Raw genomic sequence first — 21656 nt, forward strand, 5'->3', positions numbered from 1 at the left:
GTGCCGGGTTAAAGATTTATAGACACACCACGTTTGCGTAAAACCGTAGTATAAAAACCAACGGCTACGTCTTTTAAATTTAATGTCGACACTTTATACCGGGTGTACGCTTACACCGGGATGTCGATGGTCGTGGCCATTTCGTAAAATGATGCCAAGGATATCCGGGACAACGGTCATTAAACCCCCCAAAGGCTTATAAGCAACAAAACTGTTTAAATGAGCCGATCATATTTAATCAATTAACCACCTAAGCGATGGAATTATATAATGCTCAATCAAGCGGTATTAATATACCGTAACCCAAGCCCATATAGGGGAAATAAGTTAAAGTATTTACCTTTGCAAGTATTAATCCTTAGTTAGATTAAATCACCGATAGCTTTTACTGGGGCTCCTAATCTGGAACGAAGGTTTTTAATTAACCTCTTAGAATCCTAACGGTCCTTATATTAGCCGTAGCTTAAACCGGTTGATTCCGATACATAGATATGGTTAATTCGCACGAAAAGGCGAAAACCGAGAATGGAGTATGATTTGGACCCAACAAGTTCAGAGACTTGTTTTATATGGGTTTATAGTTCATACTCTGGATTTTGGGGTTCAAATAATATAATTTGACCCATATCGGCTATCGCACGAAAACTAATTTCATGAGCCGTACCGTGTGCGCAAATAGGCGAAACGGTTAACCATAAGTGTCCTACGCTTATTTCCTAAGTCAATATGCCTTAAAAGTATTTTGGTATCAGTAGGATACCTTCCGTGACGCCCGTAACGAGTTTAAGTTAATATTATGCCCCGTAGGGGCCTTTCGGTCATTTTAAAGACTTTAAAAGGGCTTTTCAAGTTCTACAGAAAATCTGAGTTTCCCGAACAGCTTATAAAGCTTAAAATACTTTATTAATTATTTAAAACCAGTAGCAACTGGAATCGGGTCAAAAGACCTTGTAGAACTCCTGTTTTGGCCAAAAAGGGCATATTCGGTATTAACCGAACCGTAGCCATAACCGCAGGTTATGAGCAAGGTAAAAATTATTAAAAATCTTTAAAATTCCCAAAATATTATTTTACCACAGTGGGTAAAAGTTTTGGTGACGAAATCTTGGTTTAGATAGGCGTTATGCTAATTGCGCCGTTAATTACAAAACTTTCTTTAAATTGCGCTAATTAGCATAACTCTCATTCTAGACCTCGGATTGACGTGAAACTTTAAGGACATGCTTATAATTTAATAAGCAAGGTTTTGGTCCGTTCACGTGTCCGAAATACTCGTTTTAATTTTAAAAGGCCGTTACGGTCAACTTTTAGGCGAATGACGGAAATACGTAAAAGACTCGGATAACTCATGAACCGATCACAGAGGTTTATTCCAACATGTGACCTGGTCCTAAGAGAGTCCTAAGGTATATTTATACCTCACTAAAACGGGTCAGAACTGAAGTCAAAGCAAAAGTCAAACTTTTGCGACATTCGGCCCCGAACCGGTTCAATATAGCAAATGGTCGATTCAAACGAGCGCAAACAAGTTTATATACTTATTATCATGTTTTATGATTGTCAAAACAGGTTCCATAACTTGTACATTACAGATTATGCTTAAATCGCTAAAATAGCTTTCTGTTGACTTTTTAAGTGCGCGTTTGACTCGACATTTGACATAGTTAGAGTGGTGATCAGGGGGAACCATTTCAGAGGTTTATTACCCAGATAAATACCAACTCATAACCACTTTTGATTCGTCATAAGACTGAACCATCACTGAGTTATTTAAATGTCAAACCGTATTTACGACGGTTCGGTTTTTAGCTAAATACTAAGCAAATGTGGAACCACAAAGGGTTAGATCACTTACAGAGGTTGTGTTCTTGCTTATGGAGCAGAGATGAGGACTTGAGAGCACTTAGAATGATCAGAGATGTGAGTTTGAGTTGTGTGAATTGTTATGAGCTTAAGGCATGCTATTTATAGCCAATGCCAAGCAAACATGATCATTACAACACTTACAATCAGACCAGAGGTGATGGTAGGTGTCCCCTAAGTGTTATGGGTCGAGCATAGGGTGCCCATGCCCCATTTGTTGGTTATTGATCGTTCAAGGCTCCAAAAGTCAAGAAAACATCAACATTCTGCATCTGGGCACTTTACGCGGCCCGCATGGGAGTTCCCATGCAATATAACGCGGGTCGCCTGAGTTTAATAAATCAGATGCGTAATTGAGGTGGCTCGCGGCCCGCCTCAACTTACCCCTAACCTTCACGCGGGTCGCGAGAGGTTATAATTTCAGAAACTTTAAATCTTTTGTTATGATTACAGAATCTGGCCATTAATAACGAAATCTTTCGTAATGATTTACCTGACCTTTCGGGTTTGAAGGGGTAACTTTGCGGTTTGGCCCTCGGTTATTTACCGATAGGGGCCTCGTGTTATTTACCCGCATTATAAAGTCCCCGGTTTATTTATAAATTATTCAGAAAGCCTTAACTTTCATTATTGACGCTTTTAACCCTTCTTCTACGAATTCGATCGTAACTTTCTTGTTTCATATCGAAACTTTGCGAAATTCATATATATTATTTTAGTGAGTGTATAATACCGTTACAAAGTCTTTGGAACGTTAAAGGGTCACTCAGAGGTATTATTAAACATGTTGACACAGTTAACCCCTGTAGTTTGTAATCTCTCACTTTCTTCCGCGTTTTGTTTTTGTACGATCTATAATTTATTCGTTTGAAGGTTTAAGCATTATTTAGGGTTACTATACAGTATATTTGCCCTTGTTGACATTTATAACCCTCGAATTTATATACTTTCAAGGTTTGTCAAAATTAGTCCTTTATTTATTATAGATGCCACGTGTAAACAAATGACACGTGTTAACACATCATTGGACACAAAAATTCGAGGTGTTACATCCATACTTGTAGAGGCAATTGGGACTTTCTGCTGGCCAAAAAATCCGTCATCGGAGTGTGGAATAATATCGTCAAGATTTACACTAAATCTAAAATTGAAGGGTCTCCGTTAAAGAGTTTATTTAGAGGGGAGTTGGGTAATGGTCAAGACATTTCACTGACCCTTGGCTGGAAAGTGAGCCGCTAAAAGATATATACCCCAACATATTCAAATTAGAGTCCGAAAAGAGATGTAAAGTGGCTAATAGATTGTGTGCTCGGGAGGGGAGTCATAACGCGACATGGAAGTGGAGGAAAGGGCCTGAAATTTTCATACAAATTACTGATTTTAATTGGTTTTGCAGGTCTTTGGATTTGGTGCAGATCAAGGAGGAGCGAGACGGTGGAAGTGGGTTGGGGCAACAACTAGAGAATTTTCGGTCAAAGAAGTGAAGCGTTCCATATCTAAAGGGGAGCTATCAAGCGTCAATTTCGTTTTGGAATGGAGCAAACTGGTTCCGGCTAAATGTAACCTGCTTGCTTGGAAAGCCGAGATGGGCAGAATTCCCACCTTGGTTGCCCTTCTTAATCGTGGAGTGGACATCGAAGACACGACCTGTACTCTATGCAATTCGGGTGAAGAAAATGTTGATCATCTTTTCACCAGATGGGTCGTTGCTGCCTAGGTTTGGTTTGTGGTTTCAAGGTGGTGCAAGATTGCTCCTGTTATCATTACTTCGGTTAAGGAAATTCTGGAAGTGCACAAACAGGTTGGCCTTGCGGGTAGAGCTAGAGACGTTTTCTACGGAATTGTGAGAGTGGCTTGCTGGTGCTTATGGCGAGTGCGCAATAAACTCAGGTTTGAAAGTAAACAAGTGAAGGTGGTCGATATCGTCAACGAAATAAAATGCTCGGATTCCTATGGATTTGTAATAGAAGTAAAGATAGAAACATCTCTTGGGTTAGTTGGTGTAGTTTTGTGAATATGTAGTTCGATCTGTGTTTTGGCCGCCCTGTTTCGAGGTTTGGTCGGTTTCGTTTTTATGAAGTTTACATTTCAAAAAAAAAAAAAAAATTGAAGGAGAATTAGTTGCCTCCACGAGTCAGCTTCTTCTCAAGAATTTAATTCCATACTAATTCCATGAATTCCATACTAATTAAACATCAAGCAAGGGAGAAGAGGGAGAAGAGGAGAAGAGGTTGGAAGAGGTTGGAAGATGATGGAACATGTCTGCTTGGTGAAGAGGTCTCGCAGACCTTTTTTAATGAAAGGTCTGCGAGAAAACAAACAATCTGCAGCATCCAAACGTCTGCCCGCGTCTGCGCGGCGCAGACATAAGTGGTCAGAAGTACTTCTGGCCAAAAAACAAACAGAACCTTAGACTCGGTATTTCCTTTTTTATGATGTTTTACGGTTAATGAAAGCGAAAAACCATAGTTCTTTGGTTAACGTAATAGACTTATTTGAACGATCTCATTAATGACTAGCCTTTTCCGTAATGGGGGAAGTGTAACAAAAATATTAAAATACATTATAGATCTCATTAATAGACTTAATAGCTCGGCTGTGACCCAAAATTAAAAATATGACTTGTCAATTTAAGATTGACAAGTTTAGTATGCTAGCCTTAAATTGAGAATTTGAATTTAATCTTAGTGGTATACATCATCCATATTAACTTATGTTGTTCAAGTCCGAGCTCAAGCTTGTTTAACTTATTAAAGCTCTAGAACGAGCTTGGCTCGTAGGTAATATTTTAAACTCTAGCTCGAGCTCGGCTCGTTTATTATTTCCTAATTAATATATATTAATTATATTTATTATTTTATATATAATTTATTTTTTTCATAAATTTATCAATATTAATTACTAGTATTTAAATAAATATTTAATATATTAATAAATATGTATATAAACAGTAGGCTCGCGAACTGGCTTGAGCTTGATAAACGAAGCTCGGGCCTGGCCTCATTTATTAAACAAGCTTGTTTTATAGGCTCGGGTTGGGCTCGAACTTGTTTAAGCTCGACTCGTTTGGGCTTTTCTTGAGCCGATCTCAAATAGCTCGACTTGTTTACACCACTACTTGCCAATTCAAGATTGACAATTGATTAATAGAGAAATAGTCTTATATCAGTTATCTACTTTTTGAATATGAAAAGAACAAAAGAATGGAGTGATGTCTTGTTTGTTTGAATAATTTACCTTTAAGTTAAGGTTAGTCTTTTGGGTTATTTTAAAGGAATATATGTATTTGTAGATTAATTTGTCAGTCGAAAATAAAAATATGACTTGCCAGTTCAAGTTTGACAAGTTTAGTATGCCAGTCATAACTTAATATAAAGAGAATTAAAATTAAATCTTAGGGTCTTTACGGTATTGGGTAATTGAATAGACAAGAAAATGAAATGGATGAGGGAAAGGAGTAATCATTACCATTCCATATATTTTTTAGTTAGCATGTGAGAATGGAATAAATTATTATCATGTATTATTTGATAGGCAAGAAAAAACAAAGGAATAAAATCGGTGGTAGTGGTGGTGGTCGGTGGCGGTGATTTTAGGTAGTGATAGGTGGCGGTGGTGGCGGCGGCAGTTGCGGTGGGTGGCGGCAGGGGTGGTCGGTGGGTGGTGGCGGCGGTGGGCGTCGTTGGTGGCGGTGACGATGGGTGGCGGTGACAGGTGGGTGGCAGCGGCGGTGGTAGGTGGGTGGCGGCGTCAGTTGAGGTCGGTGGCGACAGTGGTGGTGATGGTCATCAGGGTGGCGGCGTAGGGGTAGCGGGGAGTGATGGTGGCAGGTTACTGGTGGCGACGGCGGTGGGCATTGGTTGTGGGTGGTGGCGACAGTGTTGGGTTGTTGTATTATTAGTGAAGGGTGCAAGAGGGGATCAAATGAAAAAAAAAAACATAGGGGGATGGAATAATTTTGCAGGAACGGAATGTCTTATGTAATGTGTGATTCCATTACGTTGACCAACCAAACACCCTTTTCTTTATTCCCTCGTAATGGCCCATTCTGTCTCGCCTCTCATTCCTGCGTAGCAGACATTACCTTAATGTTATATCTGTTATCTACTTTTTGAGTGGTTTATCTGTAAGGCCTCAAACGTGGAAAGCCTTACAGTTGGATTATTACATCAAAACATAGTTTTAAACCAATAAGGTAGTGTTTGGTATGCAGGAATGAGAAACAGAATGAAATAGATCGCCAGCCACCTACAGTCGTTGCCACTCTCCGCCGCTACCAACCACCATCGACGGCCATCACTGCCACTCGTCGTCACCACCACCCACCGTTGTCGCAACCACCTACAACGTCACCTATCACTGCCACTCGCCGTCACCACCACCCACCGTTGTCGCCACCACCCACAACGTCACCTATCACGGCCACCGACCACTACCCACGACCGCCACTCACTGCCGATTCATTTCATTCTCACATGGTAACCAAACAACATATGGAATTGTAATGATCAATTGCATTCGCTCATCCATTCCATTACCTTGTCCATTTCATTATCTCGTCCATTTCATTACCTCGTACCAAACAGACCCTTAAAGGTCATAAATAGTAGTGGAAAACATGAAGTAGCAAGTACATCAATTCGTCAAGTTTAAACAAAACATTCAATTTATAAAGAGCAAGGGAGCCTTCTATCCATGTCGTGGACTTATTATCAAAGAAACATGTCCACCTAGCATACATGTTAAAAAGTCATATACCAAAGTGAATTCTAGTTTTATTAAAGTAAGGAGTTATCTTTTAATATAAAACGTTTAATAATTTTCATCAAAACATATTCTAACATCAAACATGCACATCAACTTTAATCGTAATCGTAAGTAAACATCAATTTGTGAAGCGATCTTCACCATCAAATGCACATACTATGTTAGACAGGCTTACACCTGTAAAAGACTCCATGTATGTTGCACAGTCACGCTCACTGGACCATCAATAAGGCTAGCATTAACTTTAAATCATCTATCGTGTAGACTTACACACTTTAATAATAATAACAACAATAATAATAATATATCCTTTTTATAGCTAGTTAGTTATAAAACCGGACCCTTCCCAAGTCATCCCCTTTTTATACCCCCGGGCCCCGTGCGGCCTGAATCTATAATAACAACTTGTACGAGGAACAAGCATATCTATCTGTAATCACTCTCTTCAACCACCATTCAAACTCTTTGCATTTATCACACACCCAATGGCTACCTTCTCTAAAACTCACTCTCAATCAAAACAATCCAATAACCAACCACAGTTAAAAAACCATTCATCATCCCATATGTTTTACTCCAACAAAACTGGAGTATACACCAGCACACACCCACCAATCACCCTCCCTTCAGACCCGTATCTCGACGTCGTTTCACACATATTCTCGAACAAACACGAAGGAGAAACCGCACTCGTCGATGCTGCATCGGGTGTTTCAATATTGTACTCACAACTCCAACCGTTGATAAAATCTGTTGCAAGTGGACTCCACCACATGGGTGTTGCTCAAGGTGATGTCATTTTGATTCTGTTACCAAATTCCATCTATTATCCAATAATTGTTTTGGGTGTGTTGTATCTTGGTGCTGTTGTGACTACAACGAATCCGTTAAGTAGTTTTTCTGAAGTTAAAAAACAAGCAATTGCTTGTCATGTGAGTATGGCATTTACTGTTATGGATAAAGCTGATGAGTTGAACTCAATTGGGATTCCAACTGTCGTCGTGCCAGAAAACGCGCAGTTTGATTCAAACCAAGTCGAATTTGCGCCTTTTTACAAGCTTATATCGGGTGATGGTGATTTCGTTGCTAGTAGAACGGTTCGGCAGGATGATACGGCTGCTATTTTGTATTCATCTGGTACTACTGGTGCTAGTAAAGGTGTTGTGTTGAGTCATAGGAATTTGATTTGTGGGGTTGAGCTTTTTGTTCGGTTTGAGGCTTCGCAGTATGAGTTTCGACCGGAAGAGAATGCTTATTTGGCTGTTGTGCCCATGTTTCATATATATGGGCTTGTGCTTTTTATTGTGGGGATTCTGTCATTGGGGACGAAAATTGTGGTTATGAAGAAGTTTAGCGTCGATGAGAATCTTCGGTGTGTTGATAGATATGGGGTGACTCATTTTCCTGGGGTGCCGACGTTGGTGACCGCATTGATCAAGGCTGGAAAGGGTGGTGTTGGTGAAAGATTAAGAAGTTTGAAGCAGGTTTCTTGTGGTGCTGCACCTTTGAGCACAAGGACTATTGAGGAGTTTGTGCATTGTTTTCCTCAAGTTGATTTCATTCAAGTAAGCAAATTACCATTCTATCCCATTGTTCACACATCACACCTTAACTCAATCGTACGGAATTTTGATAGAATAGACTTATTAAACTTAATTACTTATGATATGTAATTGTATATATATATTTTCGTATAACTTAGAACTCGTATCAAGGTGATAAGTGATGGCGGGTGATAAGCAATTAATTCGAAAACTGTCCGATGACAGTTTTCCCGCCACACTTAACCGCCATATTCCTATGTACAAATAACGAGGAACCGGCGATATTGTTCGGTACCAAGACATTTCAATTACACTCTGTTCTTGTTTTGTCCTTTCATTCACTCGTATCATCCATTGATCAAACATGTCAAACGATTCCGCTGTAAACAAGTTAAGGACTCATCATAATGACGATTGTGATCAAGTGTCTGGGCCAACATGTGGTATCAGAGCCACTTCGACAATACTTCCGTGCCAACACTGTCGTGAAGAACAAATCAAGTTGCAGAAAAGAAATCAAAGAACAAGATTATGCTTTTACTGCCATCGTCCAGGGCATTACATCTACGAATGCAAATCGAAAGAAAATGATGAAAACACACAACTGATCAGTCAAGCGGTAAATGCAGGAATTCGAAATCAAAAGGTGTCTGCAGAAGATCGGAACGAAATGATAGTGACAGGAACCGAAGGCGGTATGTGGGGAGACATATGGTATGTCAGTCATTCATTTACACAACACTATGCCGGTAAGATAAATGTTTTTAAACGTATAAAACATTTAGTGGGGGTCGAAACAAATTCAGGGGAAAATGAATTTCTGTTTATGCGGGGCATAGGGGTTGTAGAAGTTAAGTCTAATAATGAAAGATTGCTGATTCAAAGCGTTTTATACACGCCTGAACTAGACAGGAATGTTCTTAGTATCAATCAGTTGACCTTGCAAGGATTCACGGTCAAAAAGGCCGGAGATACTTGCAAGATCTTTCCCATGTTCTCTCCTCCGACAGTTAATACCGTAAATGAAATCACGGGATTGTCCAAGGAAGATGAATTGGGTCTAAAAGAAAAGCAAAAGGTGATAAGTTTGAATGATGTAAATGAAAAATATAAGGAAGAATATTTGAATTCTTATTTCGAAGATCTACATATCTCTTCTTGTGAAACGGATTGGAGTGTGATGATTATAAGGGCCTTGGATTTCAAGGATATCAATGATTGCAAGAATCTGTTAAATATGTTAGAAGATGGGAAGTTTGTATTTCATTACAAACATGAATTAGAGAAGAAGTTCGAAGAGATGGTGTCATGGTTCATCACAGTCTTCTTGGGAATAACCACAAGACCAATGCCGCCGGTGATGACAGAAAACAGGAAGATAGACTTGTTAAGTCTTTACATAATTGTAGAAAGAGACGGTGGATACAGCAACGTGACCGAAGACAATCTCTGGCCGATAATTGCCAAAGATTTGGGTTACGAGTATAAGGATGGAGAGTACATCCGAGTAGTTTATGCCATGTACTTGGATGTTTTAGTGTACTATTACAGGTTTAAAGATGTGCAAGAGAAAGCAGACGACTTAGAAAGAATGAAGGAAAAAGAAGACGCACCGGAATGCAGCCATGGAAGGAGTGCAAGTGCAGAAGTAATCAAGGAGGTGACTGCAATGGATCATTATGCACTTTACGCAGGCAATGATTGGGAAGGTGCATGGAACATACAAAAGAAGAGGAGGAAGTTCAATTTTAATCATGCACGGAAAGCCGTCGAAGAAGCCAACGAAAGTGTTGTTGGCCCGAAATGATCTTTGATCTCTAGAATGAGCGTGATTAAACAAACTTGAATAAACAATAACTTGAATGTATGTACAAATCGAATGAATGTGTAGTAATACAAATGAAAACAAACGATCCTATTTATAGTTTTCAACGGGTACGAGTGAAGAGTTGTGTCTCTTTGCGAATAGACGCGTCCCTTGAATGTGTGGCTGTGATTAATTGTGAAGAGACACGTCGTTTCCTGTCCATACATTCCAACCGGTGCCTTTCTTCTTTTCTTTTTTCCTTGTCCGATCGGAAACAGTGTGAGAGAGGGACACACCCTTTCGGTAAGAGGTGGTTACCACCTTTCATTTTGACAACATTGGTCCTTGTAGTTCATAACCGCTTATATAACTATGTATTCTAACTATCTAACTAAGTACTTGATGTTAAGAGATTAACCGGGTTTCATTCACCCCCTTAATCTCGAACATCCGTAAGTTGCTTCAAATCTTGAATCCCGAGCAGTTCCCTCATTGTAGCAAACTTGATCCTTGCTAGTGCCTTTGTTAGTATATCTGCCCGTTGTAGTTCTCCACTTATGTGTTCCACAGTGATATCTTCGTTCTCCACACATTCTCTTATGAAATGATAGCGTGTGTCAATGTGCTTGCTTCTTCCATGAAAGACTGGATTTTTCATGAGTGCTATTGCTGAAACATTATCTACTCTGAGTGTTATCTTCTCTTCCTTCCAGCCTGTAATTTCACTTAACAATCTTTTAAGCCATAGTGCTTGGCATGCTGCTGCAGTGGCTGCCATGAATTCTGATTCACATGATGATAGTGCCACTGTCTGTTGCTTTTGTGTACACCAGGTTATAGGTGATTTTCCAAAGTAGAATACCAGACCAGTTGTTCCTTTTCCTTTGTCTGTATTAACTCTAAAACTACTATCACTACAACCTGTGATCTTACATCCTCCTTACCTTTTGTAGATGATTCCATGCTCTTTAGTTCCTTTGATGTAACGTAGTATTTGCTTTACTGCTTTCAAGTGTTGTTCCTTTGGTTCTTGCATGAATCTACTAAGCAGACTGACTGGGTAACATAGATCTGGCCTTGTATGCAATAAGTACCTGAGAGAACCTATCAGGCTTCTGTAATGCGTTGCATCTACTAGATCTCCTTCTTCAGTCTTTGTTAATTGAGTTCCTGGAGTCATGGGAGGCTTTGTGTCATTGCAGGATAACATATCGGCGTCTTTGAGTATCTTGTTGATATATCCTGTTTGCTTGATGCCTATCTCACCCCCTGCTTGAATTACTTCTATTCCTAGATAGTATGCTAGCAATCCTAGATCGCTCATATCAAATTTGTTCTTCATCTGAGATTTGAAGATGTCTATCTCCTTTTTTGATGTTCCAGTGACTATCAAGTCATCAACATAGACTCCAACTATTAGCGTAGAAGTTTCACTTGTTCTTGTATAGATTGCATTTTTTAAAGTGCACTTCTTGAAGTTAAGTGACTTTAGGGTTTGATCTAACTTCGTATTCCAAGCTCTTGGTGCTTGTCTCAATCCATACAGAGCTTTAGCTAGTCTATAAACCTTTCCTTCATTCCTTGGCTATACAAATCCTTCTGGTTGTGATACATAGACTTCCTCCTTGAGGTCTCTGTGTAAGAATGCAGATTTCACATCTAAATGATGTACCTCCCAACCTTGATATGCTGCTAAAGCCAACATTAGTCGTACTGTCTCCATACGTGCTACTGGTGCAAAGACTTCGTCAAAGTCTATTCCGTGTTGCTGAACATATCCTTTTGCAACTAGCCTTGCCTTGTGTCTGACAATGTTTCCGTTTGCATCTTTCTTAGTCTTGAATACCCATTTTAAACCTATTGCCTTGTGATCTCTTGGCAACTCTGTCAAACTCCAAGTGTTATTCTTATTTATTGAGTCTAATCAAGTCCATCCGAATGAATATGGTTTCGGGCCGGTAGTTTGTTTATTTATTTAGTTTACTTAATGGGTCAAACAATTTACTGTTTCATTGTTTATGTTTTAGAGTTTGGGCCGGAGGCCATGTCCAGTGGGTCGAACAATTAGAAGTCCAGTAGGGTAATATCATGTAGTTTGTTTTGGGCCGGAGGCCATGTCCAGTGGGTCGAACAATTAGAAGTCCAGTAGGGTCACAACTCGATCCGTTCCGACTGGTCTTGGGTTTCCGATGACGATGATACCAACATTGGTATCAGAGCCAAAGGTTTAACAGGAACAGGAAAGGGTTTGATATTTATGAAGATAAGTCGGAGGTTGACTTAGAACAAGATTATCTCAACACGTTTTATGATAATCTTGGTGTTGATAACGGTTACAAGAAAGAAAAGAAGGAATTTAAGGAATGCTTGGAAGATTACTACGAGAGGGAATTCGAAAAGGAAAGGAACAAGAAAAAGGCGTACGGTGAAAGTTCGAGGGCAAGAAAGAAAGAAATCGTTTACTCCAAGAAAGCAAAGAAGGTGCTTTTAATATACACCGAAGGTGAAAAGGATAATCCGTATGAGGAATGCTTGGAACATTGTCAGACACAAGGCAAGGCTAGTTGCAAAAGGATATGTTCAGCAACACGGAATAGAGTTTGACGAAGTCTTTGCACCAGTAGCACGTATGGAGACAGTACGACTAATGTTGGCATTAGCAGCATATCAAGGTTGGGAGGTACATCATTTAGATGTGAAATCTGCATTCTTACACGGAGACCTCAAGGAGGAAGTCTATGTATCACAACCAGAAGGATTTGTAAAGCCAGGGAATGAAGGAAAGGTTTATAGACTAGCTAAAGCTCTGTATGGATTGAGACAAGCACCAAGAGCTTGGAATACGAAGTTAGATCAAACCGTAAAGTCACTTAACTTCAAGAAGTGCACTTTAGAAAATGCAATCGATACAAGGACAAGTGAAACTTCTACGCTAATAGTTGGAGTCTATGTTGATGACTTGATAGTCACTGGAACATCAAAAAAGGAGATAGACATCTTCAAATATCAGATGAAGAACAAATTTGATATGAGCGATCTAGGATTGCTAGCATACTATCTGGGAATAGAAGTAATTCAAGCAGGGGGTGAGATAGGCATCAAGCAAACAGGATATATCAACAAGATACTCAAAGACGCCGATATGTTATCCTGCAATGACACAAAGACTCCCATGACTCCAGGAACTCAATTAACAAAGACTGAAGAAGGAGATCTAGTATATGCAACCCATTACAGAAGCCTGATAGGTTCTCTCAGGTACTTATTGCATACAAGGCCAGATCTATGTTACCCAGTCAGTCTGCTTAGTAGATTCATGCAAGAACCAAAGGAACAACACTTGAAAGCAGTAAAGCAAATACTACGTTACATCAAAGGAACTAAAGAGCATGGAATCATCTACAAAAGGCAAGGACGATGTAAGATCACAGGTTGTAGTGATAGTAGTTTTAGAGTTAATACAGACAAAGGAAAAGGAACAACTGGTCTGGTATTCTACTTTGGAGAATCACCTATAACCTGGTGTACACAAAAGCAACAGACAGTGGCACTATCATCATGTGAATCAGAATTCATGGCAGCCACTGCAGCAGCATGCCAAGCACTATGGCTTAAAAGATTGTTAAGTGAAATTACAGGCTGGAAGGAAGAGAAGATAACACTCAGAGTAGATAATGTTTCAGCAATAGCACTCATGAAAAATCCAGTCTTTCATGGAAGAAGCAAGCACATTGACACACGCTATCATTTCATAAGAGAATGTGTGGAGAACGAAGATATCACTGTGGAACACATAAGTGGAGAACTACAACGAGCAGATATACTAACAAAGGCACTAGCAAGGATCAAGTTTGCTACAATGAGGGAACTGCTCGGGATTCAAGATTTGAAGCAACTTACGGATGTTCGAGATTAGGGGGTGAATGAAACCCGGTTAATCTCTTAACATCAAGTACTTAGTTAGATAGTTAGAATACATAGTTATATAAGCGGTTATGAACTACAAGGACCAATCTTGTCAAAATGAAAGGTGGTAACCACCACCTCTTACCGAAAGGGTGTGTCCCTCTCTCACACTGTCTCCGATCGGACAAGGCAAAAAGAAAAGAAGAAAGGCACCGGTTGGAATGTATGGACAGGAAACGACGTGTCTCTTCACAATTAATCACAGCCACACATTCAAGGGACGCGTCTATTCGCAAAGAGACACAACTCTTCACTCGTACCCGTTGAAAACTATAAATAGGATCGTTTGTTTTCATTTGTATTACTACACATTCATTCGATTTGTACATACATTCAAGTTATTGTTTATTCAAGTTTGTTTAATCACGCTCATTCTAGAAATCAAAGATCATTTCGGGCCAACAAATTGATCTTTCGGGATACACGGTTCGCTTAATACGGCCCAAAACAAACTACATGATATTACCCTACTGGACTTCTAATTGTTCGACCCACTGGACATGGCCTCCGGCCCAAACTCTAAAACATAAACAATGAAACAGTAAATTGTTTGACCCATTAAGTAAACTAAATAAATAAACAAACTACCGGCCCGAAACCATATTCATTCGGATGGACTTGATTATCTTTGCTCTTCATTCACCGCCCTAAGCAAGAACATCCGAATCTTCAGCCTTGATTACTCCTTGCGGTTGTTGGTGACCTCTATCTTGACCGCCACTTCGTCATCACTTGATTCTTCGAGCCAACCGTTGTTGTTTGAATTTCCAGCCATGACGTTTGCCTTTTTCCCATGCTCGTTCCTCATGAAGTTGAAATACCATTCGACTAGTTCCAAGTAGTAAATGTAGGCAACCTTGACTTCGTATGCATCATCCGGTTCATAACCATACTTGGCCGCAATCACATCCCATAAATTCTTTTCCATTACTTCCTTGAATCCCCCGTTAAGCTTTACGATTCGATGTAACAAGATTAGACTAAGTTCACGGCCATCAATCAACTCGGGTGGCATTGCCTTTTCACATACGATTCCAAGAAAATCTGAAATGAACCAAATTAAGATCTCTTCGAATGGAGCATCGAAGAACCTTTGATGATTCTTTAATTCTTCGTGCAAAGTTATGAGATCTTTCGGTTCTACACAACTTTCAATGATAATGTTCCTTTCGATAACGTCTTCCTCGAGTTGTGAAAGAATTAACGCTCGTTCCCGGAGCGTTTCTTTTGACTCATACGGATTATCCTTTTCACCTTCGGTGTATATTAAAAGCGCCTTCTTTGCTTTCTTGGAGTAAACGATTTCTCTCTTTCTTGCCCTCGAACTTTCACCGTACGCCTTTTTCTTGTTCCTTTCCTTTTCGAATTCCCTCTCGTAGTATTCTTCCAAGCATTCCTTAAATTCCTTCTTTTCTTTCTTGTAATCGTTATCAACACCAAGATTATCATAAAACGTGTTGAGATAATCTTGTTCTAAGTCAACCTCCGACTTATCTTCATAAATATCAAACCCTTTCGAGCGACTTCCAAACATCTTCTTTAGTAAACATGTATCCCCCATTGTAACTGTTTCAATTCCTTGAAACAACAGTTGTTCTAGACTTAACACGTTCTTGTCTAGACTAGGAGCGTAACTTACACATGGGATTGTTTTGTCTTTACCATCCACCGGGACTCTAACTTCTCCAATACCATGCACAAACGAGAAATCCTTCCTACTCTCGTTTATCACTAACCCAAAGTGCCTCTTGAAACATTTGAACACATTTCGGTTTCCCGTCATGTGTGTTTTGTATGTAGGATCAACAAACCAAATCGAATCCCATTTACCGCCACATGTATCCTTAACCATATAATCACTTTCAACCGGTAATGGCGATAAATTAACATACTTACTTGGACAAATCGAGGCGATATGACCAAATTGCTTGCACTTGAAGCAACGAATTCCCGGTTTCCTTGGTCTTCCCACCGGTGCATTTGCCTTCTTTCCGGACTTCTTCACAAACCCCTTTGGAACCATTTTCTTTGGGAACTTCTTTACCGGTAACTTCCCGATTCGTATAGTTGGCTTCCCCTGCGCGTACTCATTCATCTCTTCCGCCGCCCGGCCGCACTTTCCACTACGAACAACATTTTCACCGTAGTCGGTCTCAACCGATTTTCCCTTGTCTCCTCGTAAACGGTTCCCATCATTGTCACAACCCTTTCCTGTTCCTGTTAAACCTTTGGCTCTGATACCAATGTTGGTATCATCGTCATCGGAAACCCAGGACCAGTCGGAACGGATCGAGTTGTGACCACATACACAATCTCTTTCAAACGAACCACAACTTTCACAATACTTCATTATGAATCAAACTAACCGAAAAAACTTGTTGAATGATAATAACACTAACCGTAACAAATCTGATCGAACTGAACTTTCAATAAACATAAACTTGCATTACAGATTACGTACATACTGATTGCCTTGAACCGTATATATAGCAGCGAAGGGGTGCGAGTATCGGTTGTGTCGTTTCAATGAAGAGATACGTCTCTTCCTTCATAACCGCTGCAGGGTCGTATTAAGCGAACCGGTGTGAGTACGTAACCACTGCAGCGGTTATGAAGGAAGAGACGTATCTCTTCATTGAAACGACACAACCGATACTCGCACCCCTTCGCTGCTATATATACGGTTCAAGGCAATCAGTATGTACGTAATCTGTAATGCAAGTTTATGTTTATTGAAAGTTCAGTTCGATCAGATTTGTTACGGTTAGTGTTATTATCATTCAACAAGTTTTTTCGGTTAGTTTGATTCATAATGAAGTATTGTGAAAGTTGTGGTTCGTTTGAAAGAGATTGTGTATGTGGTCACAACTCGATCCGTTCCGACTGGTCCTGGGTTTCCGATGACGATGATACCAACATTGGTATCAGAGCCAAAGGTTTAACAGGAACAGGAAAGGGTTGTGACAATGATGGGAACCGTTTACGAGGAGACAAGGGAAAATCGGTTGAGACCGACTACGGTGAAAATGTTGTTCGTAGTGGAAAGTGCGGCCGGGCGGCGGAAGAGATGAATGAGTACGCGCAGGGGAAGCCAACCATACGAACCGGGAAGTCACCGGTAAAGAAGTTCCCAAAGAAAATGGTTCCAAAGGGGTTTGTGAAGAAGTCCGGAAAGAAGGCAAATGCACAGGTGGGAAGACCAAGGAAACCGGGAATTCGTTGCTTCAAGTGCAAGCAATTTGGTCATATCGCCTCGATTTGTCCAAGTAAGTATGTTAATTTATCGCCATTACCGGTTGAAAGTGATTATATGGTTAAGGATACATGTGGCGGTAAATGGGATTCGATTTGGGTTGTTGATCCTACATACAAAACACACATGACGGGAAACCGAAATGTGTTCAAATGTTTCAAGAGGCACTTTGGGTTAGTGACAAACGAGAGTAGGAAGTATTTCTCGTTTGTGCATGGTATTGGAGAAGTTAGAGTCCCGGTGGATGGTAAAGACAAAACAATCCCATGTGTAAGTTACGTTCCTAGTCTAGACAAGAACGTGTTAAGTCTAGAACAACTGTTGTTTCAAGGAATTGAAACAGTTACAATGGGGGATACATGTTTCCTAAAGAAGATGTTTGGAAGTCGCTCGAAAGGGTTTGATATTTATGAAGATAAGTCGGAGGTTGACTTAGAACAAGATTATCTCAACACGTTTTATGATAATCTTGGTGTTGATAACGGTTACAAGAAAGAAAAGAAGGAATTTAAGGAATGCTTGGAAGAATACTACGAGAGGGAATTCGAAAAGGAAAGGAACAAGAAAAAGGCGTACGGTGAAAGTTCGAGGGCAAGAAAGAGAGAAATCGTTTACTCCAAGAAAGCAAAGAAGGCGCTTTTAATATACACCGAAGGTGAAAAGGATAATCCGTATGAGTCAAAAGAAACGCTCCGGGAACGAGCGTTAATTCTTTCACAACTCGAGGAAGACGTTATCGAAAGGAACATGATCATTGAAAGTTGTGTAGAATCGAAAGATCTCATAACTTTGCACGAAGAATTAAAGAATCATCAAAGGTTCTTCGATGCTCCATTCGAAGAGATCTTAATTTGGTTCATTTCAGATTTTCTTGGAATCGTATGTGAAAAGGCAATGCCACCCGAGTTGATTGATGGCCGTGAACTTAGTCTAATCTTGTTACATCGAATCGTAAAGCTTAACGGGGGATTCAAGGAAGTAATGGAAAAGAATTTATGGGATGTGATTGCGGCCAAGTATGGTTATGAACCGGATGATGCATACGAAGTCAAGGTTACCTACATTTACTACTTGGAACTAGTCGAATGGTATTTCGACTTCATGAGGAACGAGCATGGGAAAAAGGCAAACGTCATGGCTGGAAATTCAAACAACAACGGTTGGCTCGAAGAATCAAGTGATGACGAAGTGGTGGTCAAGATAGAGGTCACCAACAACCGCAAGGAGTAATCAAGGCTGAAGATTCGGATGTTCTTGCTTAGGGCGGTGAATGAAGAACAAAGATAATCAAGTCTATCCGAATGAATATGGTTTCGGGCCGGTAGTTTGTTTATTTATTTAGTTTACTTAATGGGTCAAACAATTTACTGTTTCATTGTTTATGTTTTAGAGTTTGGGCCGGAGGCCATGTCCAGTGGGTCGAACAATTAGAAGTCAAGTAGGGTAATATCATGTAGTTTGTTTTGGGCCGTATTAAGCGAACCGGTGTGAGTACGTAACCACTGCAGCGGTTATGAAGGAAGAGACGTATCTCTTCATTGAAACGACACAACCGATACTCGCACCCCTTCGCTGCTATATATACGGTTCAAGGCAATCAGTATGTACGTAATCTGTAATGCAAGTTTATGTTTATTGAAAGTTCAGTTCGATCAGATTTGTTACGGTTAGTGTTATTATCATTCAACAAGTTTTTTCGGTTAGTTTGATTCATAATGAAGTATTGTGAAAGTTGTGGTTCGTTTGAAAGAGATTGTGTATGTGGTCACAACTCGATCCGTTCCGACTGGTCCTGGGTTTCCGATGTCGATGATACCAACAAGTGTTCTCAAGGTTGCTGCTAAACGTAATCAAGTTTAGGGGGAAGTGATAGAATAGACTTATTAAACTTAATTACTTATGATATGTAATTGTATATATATATTTTCGTATAACTTAGAACTCGTATCAAGGTGATAAGTGATGGGGGGTGATAAGCAATTAATTCGAAAACTGTCCGATGACAGTTTTCCCGCCACACTTAACCGCCATATTCCTATGTACAAATAACGAGGAACCGGCGATATTGTTCGGTACCAAGACATTTCAATTACACTCTGTTCTTGTTTTGTCCTTTCATTCACTCGTATCATCCATTGATCAAACATGTCAAACGATTCCGCTGTAAACAAGTTAAGGACTCATCATAATGATGATTGTGATCAAGTGTCTGGGCCAACAAATTTGCCGCCTAAAATATCACCAACGCGTTTTGGGCACAATGGCAGTCTCCACCTTGGTAACCAAAAAAAATCCGTAAAGCTCTTCGTGGGCAAAGCAGACACTATTGGTTGGTATGAGAGGCCGGATGTTACATAACTTGCATTAAGTATCATCAAAATGGTCATCTTGCACAAGTTATACCATTTAAGTGCTTGTTTTCAGGGTTATGGAATGAGTGAATCAACGGCTGTGGGTACTCGTGGATTCAACACTCAAGATGTGCATAATTATGCGTCGGCTGGACTATTGGCTCCAAATATGCAAGCCAAAGTGGTAGACTGGGTTACTCGTTTGCATCTACCTCCTGGGAAGACCGGTGAACTTTGGCTACGCGGGCCTGCTATAATGAAAGGTAGTTATATCAGAGATCTTTCTTTCTGATATAAATATCCCTCATATAGTATTTATCTATTTATAAAAGACTCTTTTTTTTGTAGACTTGTAGTAGTTAATCTAGTCATCAATTCCGGTTAGGTATCATGTATTTCGAAAGATTTCTTGTTTCGTGAATGAATGTTGGTTGATATACATGTTTTTTTGGCTCAACATTTGCTAGAATATTTGAACAATGTGGAGGCAACGTCATCGACCATCGATAAGGATGGTTGGCTTCATACAGGAGACATTGTTTATTTTGACCAAGATGGGTATTTGTATATAGTTGATCGCGTTAAAGAGATGATAAAGTACAAAGGGTTTCAGGTAATCGACTAAATAAATGAAAGGCTTTACTACAAAAGTGATTAAAATCGATTACATTATATGAATAATATTATTGAATGTTGAATGACTGTACTGCAGATTGCTCCTGCTGATTTAGAGGATGTGCTAGCGTCTCATCCAGCCATTCTTGATGCTGCGGTAACAGGGTGAGTGTGACCAATTTGTTCATGATTTTATCGGCATTTGACTTGATTGAAAAAAGATGTGGATGGATATCAGAATCAGAGATGAGGAAGCAGGAGAGATTCCAGTGGCGTTTGTGGTGATGAAGCCCGGAGCTGAAGCTTCTGAGTCTAGCATCATTGACTTTGTAGCCAAAGAGGTCTGAATCAGTATTTGTAATCCAAACAATCTTTAAAATGTTGGCTGCAACTCTGCAAGTTGTAGAGGTGGCAAAATGTGTGGGTCGGTTCGTTGGTCGGGGTGGGTAAATGGGTCATAGCAGGTGTTTTGATGCGGGTCAAGTCGACCCACAATCACTTTTTTCTCAACCTTTTGATATTTTTGTGTTATTTATGTGCAAAATATGACTGTAAAAACTATATGTTCACATATATAATCTAAATATTTCTAATAAATTGTTAAAATTATTATTTGCAATTCGAACAATCTCATCATGTTGGCTGCAAGTCATAGGGATGGCAAAATGGGTGGGTAAACGGGTCAAAGAAGGTATATTTGGCGCGGGTCAAGCCGACCCACAATCACTTTTTATCCAATTCTTTATATATTTAATGTTATTGCAAACTATGTTTGATCTTTTTCATTTTCAGTTAAAAACTTTATGTTAACCCATTTATACGCTTCATTGTCTAAATCACTAATGCTTTTCGAGTCATTTGACGCTCATGATCGGCAATGTGGCAGGTGGCACCCTACAAGAAGGTGCGAAGAGTGATGTTTACTAACATGATACCAAGGTCTGCAGCAGGAAAGATTTTGAGGAGGCAATTGAAGGACCAGTTAGATTCAAGACTGTAATTTGTTCTTATCAACAACCCGAAGCGAGTTTTAAGAAGCAATAAACACTTAAAAGATTACATTATTAACTGGTAACGTGTTCTAGCTTGTGCAGCATTTTTTATTTTACGGAAGACATTCTTTTAGGAGCTCACTTGAGGCATGGGTTTGAGTCATGACAGCTTTAAAATTCATTGAATTGGAAATCGTTACATGTTTACATTTATCTTATTTTGACGATGTTAATCTATAAATATAACGTCAGACACTGTTATACATTACTATATCAATCATCAAGTAACAACCTCTCTCGTCATGCAAGTATATGACGATAAAGCCTTGTGACAAGATCAACATAGTCAAAATACAAAGTCAATAAATCAAATATAATATCGCCAAAACAAAGACATGATATTGACAAGCCGAATGAAAGAATCGATAAAGTAAATACAGTTTCAAACTCGAAAAAGCGCCAGTTACAAGATTGACAAATTCAATATACAAATCTAGT

The 21656-nt window shown here is 39.6% G+C and overlaps 2 protein-coding genes across 2 annotated transcripts; both read left to right on the top strand.

Moving 5' to 3' along the window:
• Positions 1–5560: 5560 nt before the first annotated feature.
• Positions 5561–6368, top strand: LOC110901333 (velvet complex subunit B-like). Its single transcript, XM_022148165.1, has 2 exons — positions 5561–5622; positions 6077–6368. Exons 1-2 carry the CDS (start codon positions 5561–5563, stop codon positions 6366–6368), a joined length of 354 nt encoding a protein of 117 aa, XP_022003857.1.
• A 725-nt stretch (positions 6369–7093) lies between these two features.
• On the top strand, positions 7094–21374 carry LOC110898705 (4-coumarate--CoA ligase-like 6). Its single transcript, XM_022145528.2, has 6 exons — positions 7094–8195; positions 19625–19814; positions 20019–20164; positions 20264–20331; positions 20405–20507; positions 21053–21374. The coding sequence occupies exons 1-6, from the start codon at positions 7116–7118 to the stop codon at positions 21164–21166; spliced, it is 1701 nt and encodes a 566-aa protein (XP_022001220.1). The 5' UTR covers positions 7094–7115; the 3' UTR covers positions 21167–21374.
• Positions 21375–21656: the final 282 nt, after the last annotated feature.

This window comes from Helianthus annuus, chromosome 13 (genome assembly GCF_002127325.2).
Source record: "Helianthus annuus cultivar XRQ/B chromosome 13, HanXRQr2.0-SUNRISE, whole genome shotgun sequence".
In the NCBI taxonomy this organism is placed as follows: Eukaryota; Viridiplantae; Streptophyta; class Magnoliopsida; order Asterales; family Asteraceae; genus Helianthus; species Helianthus annuus.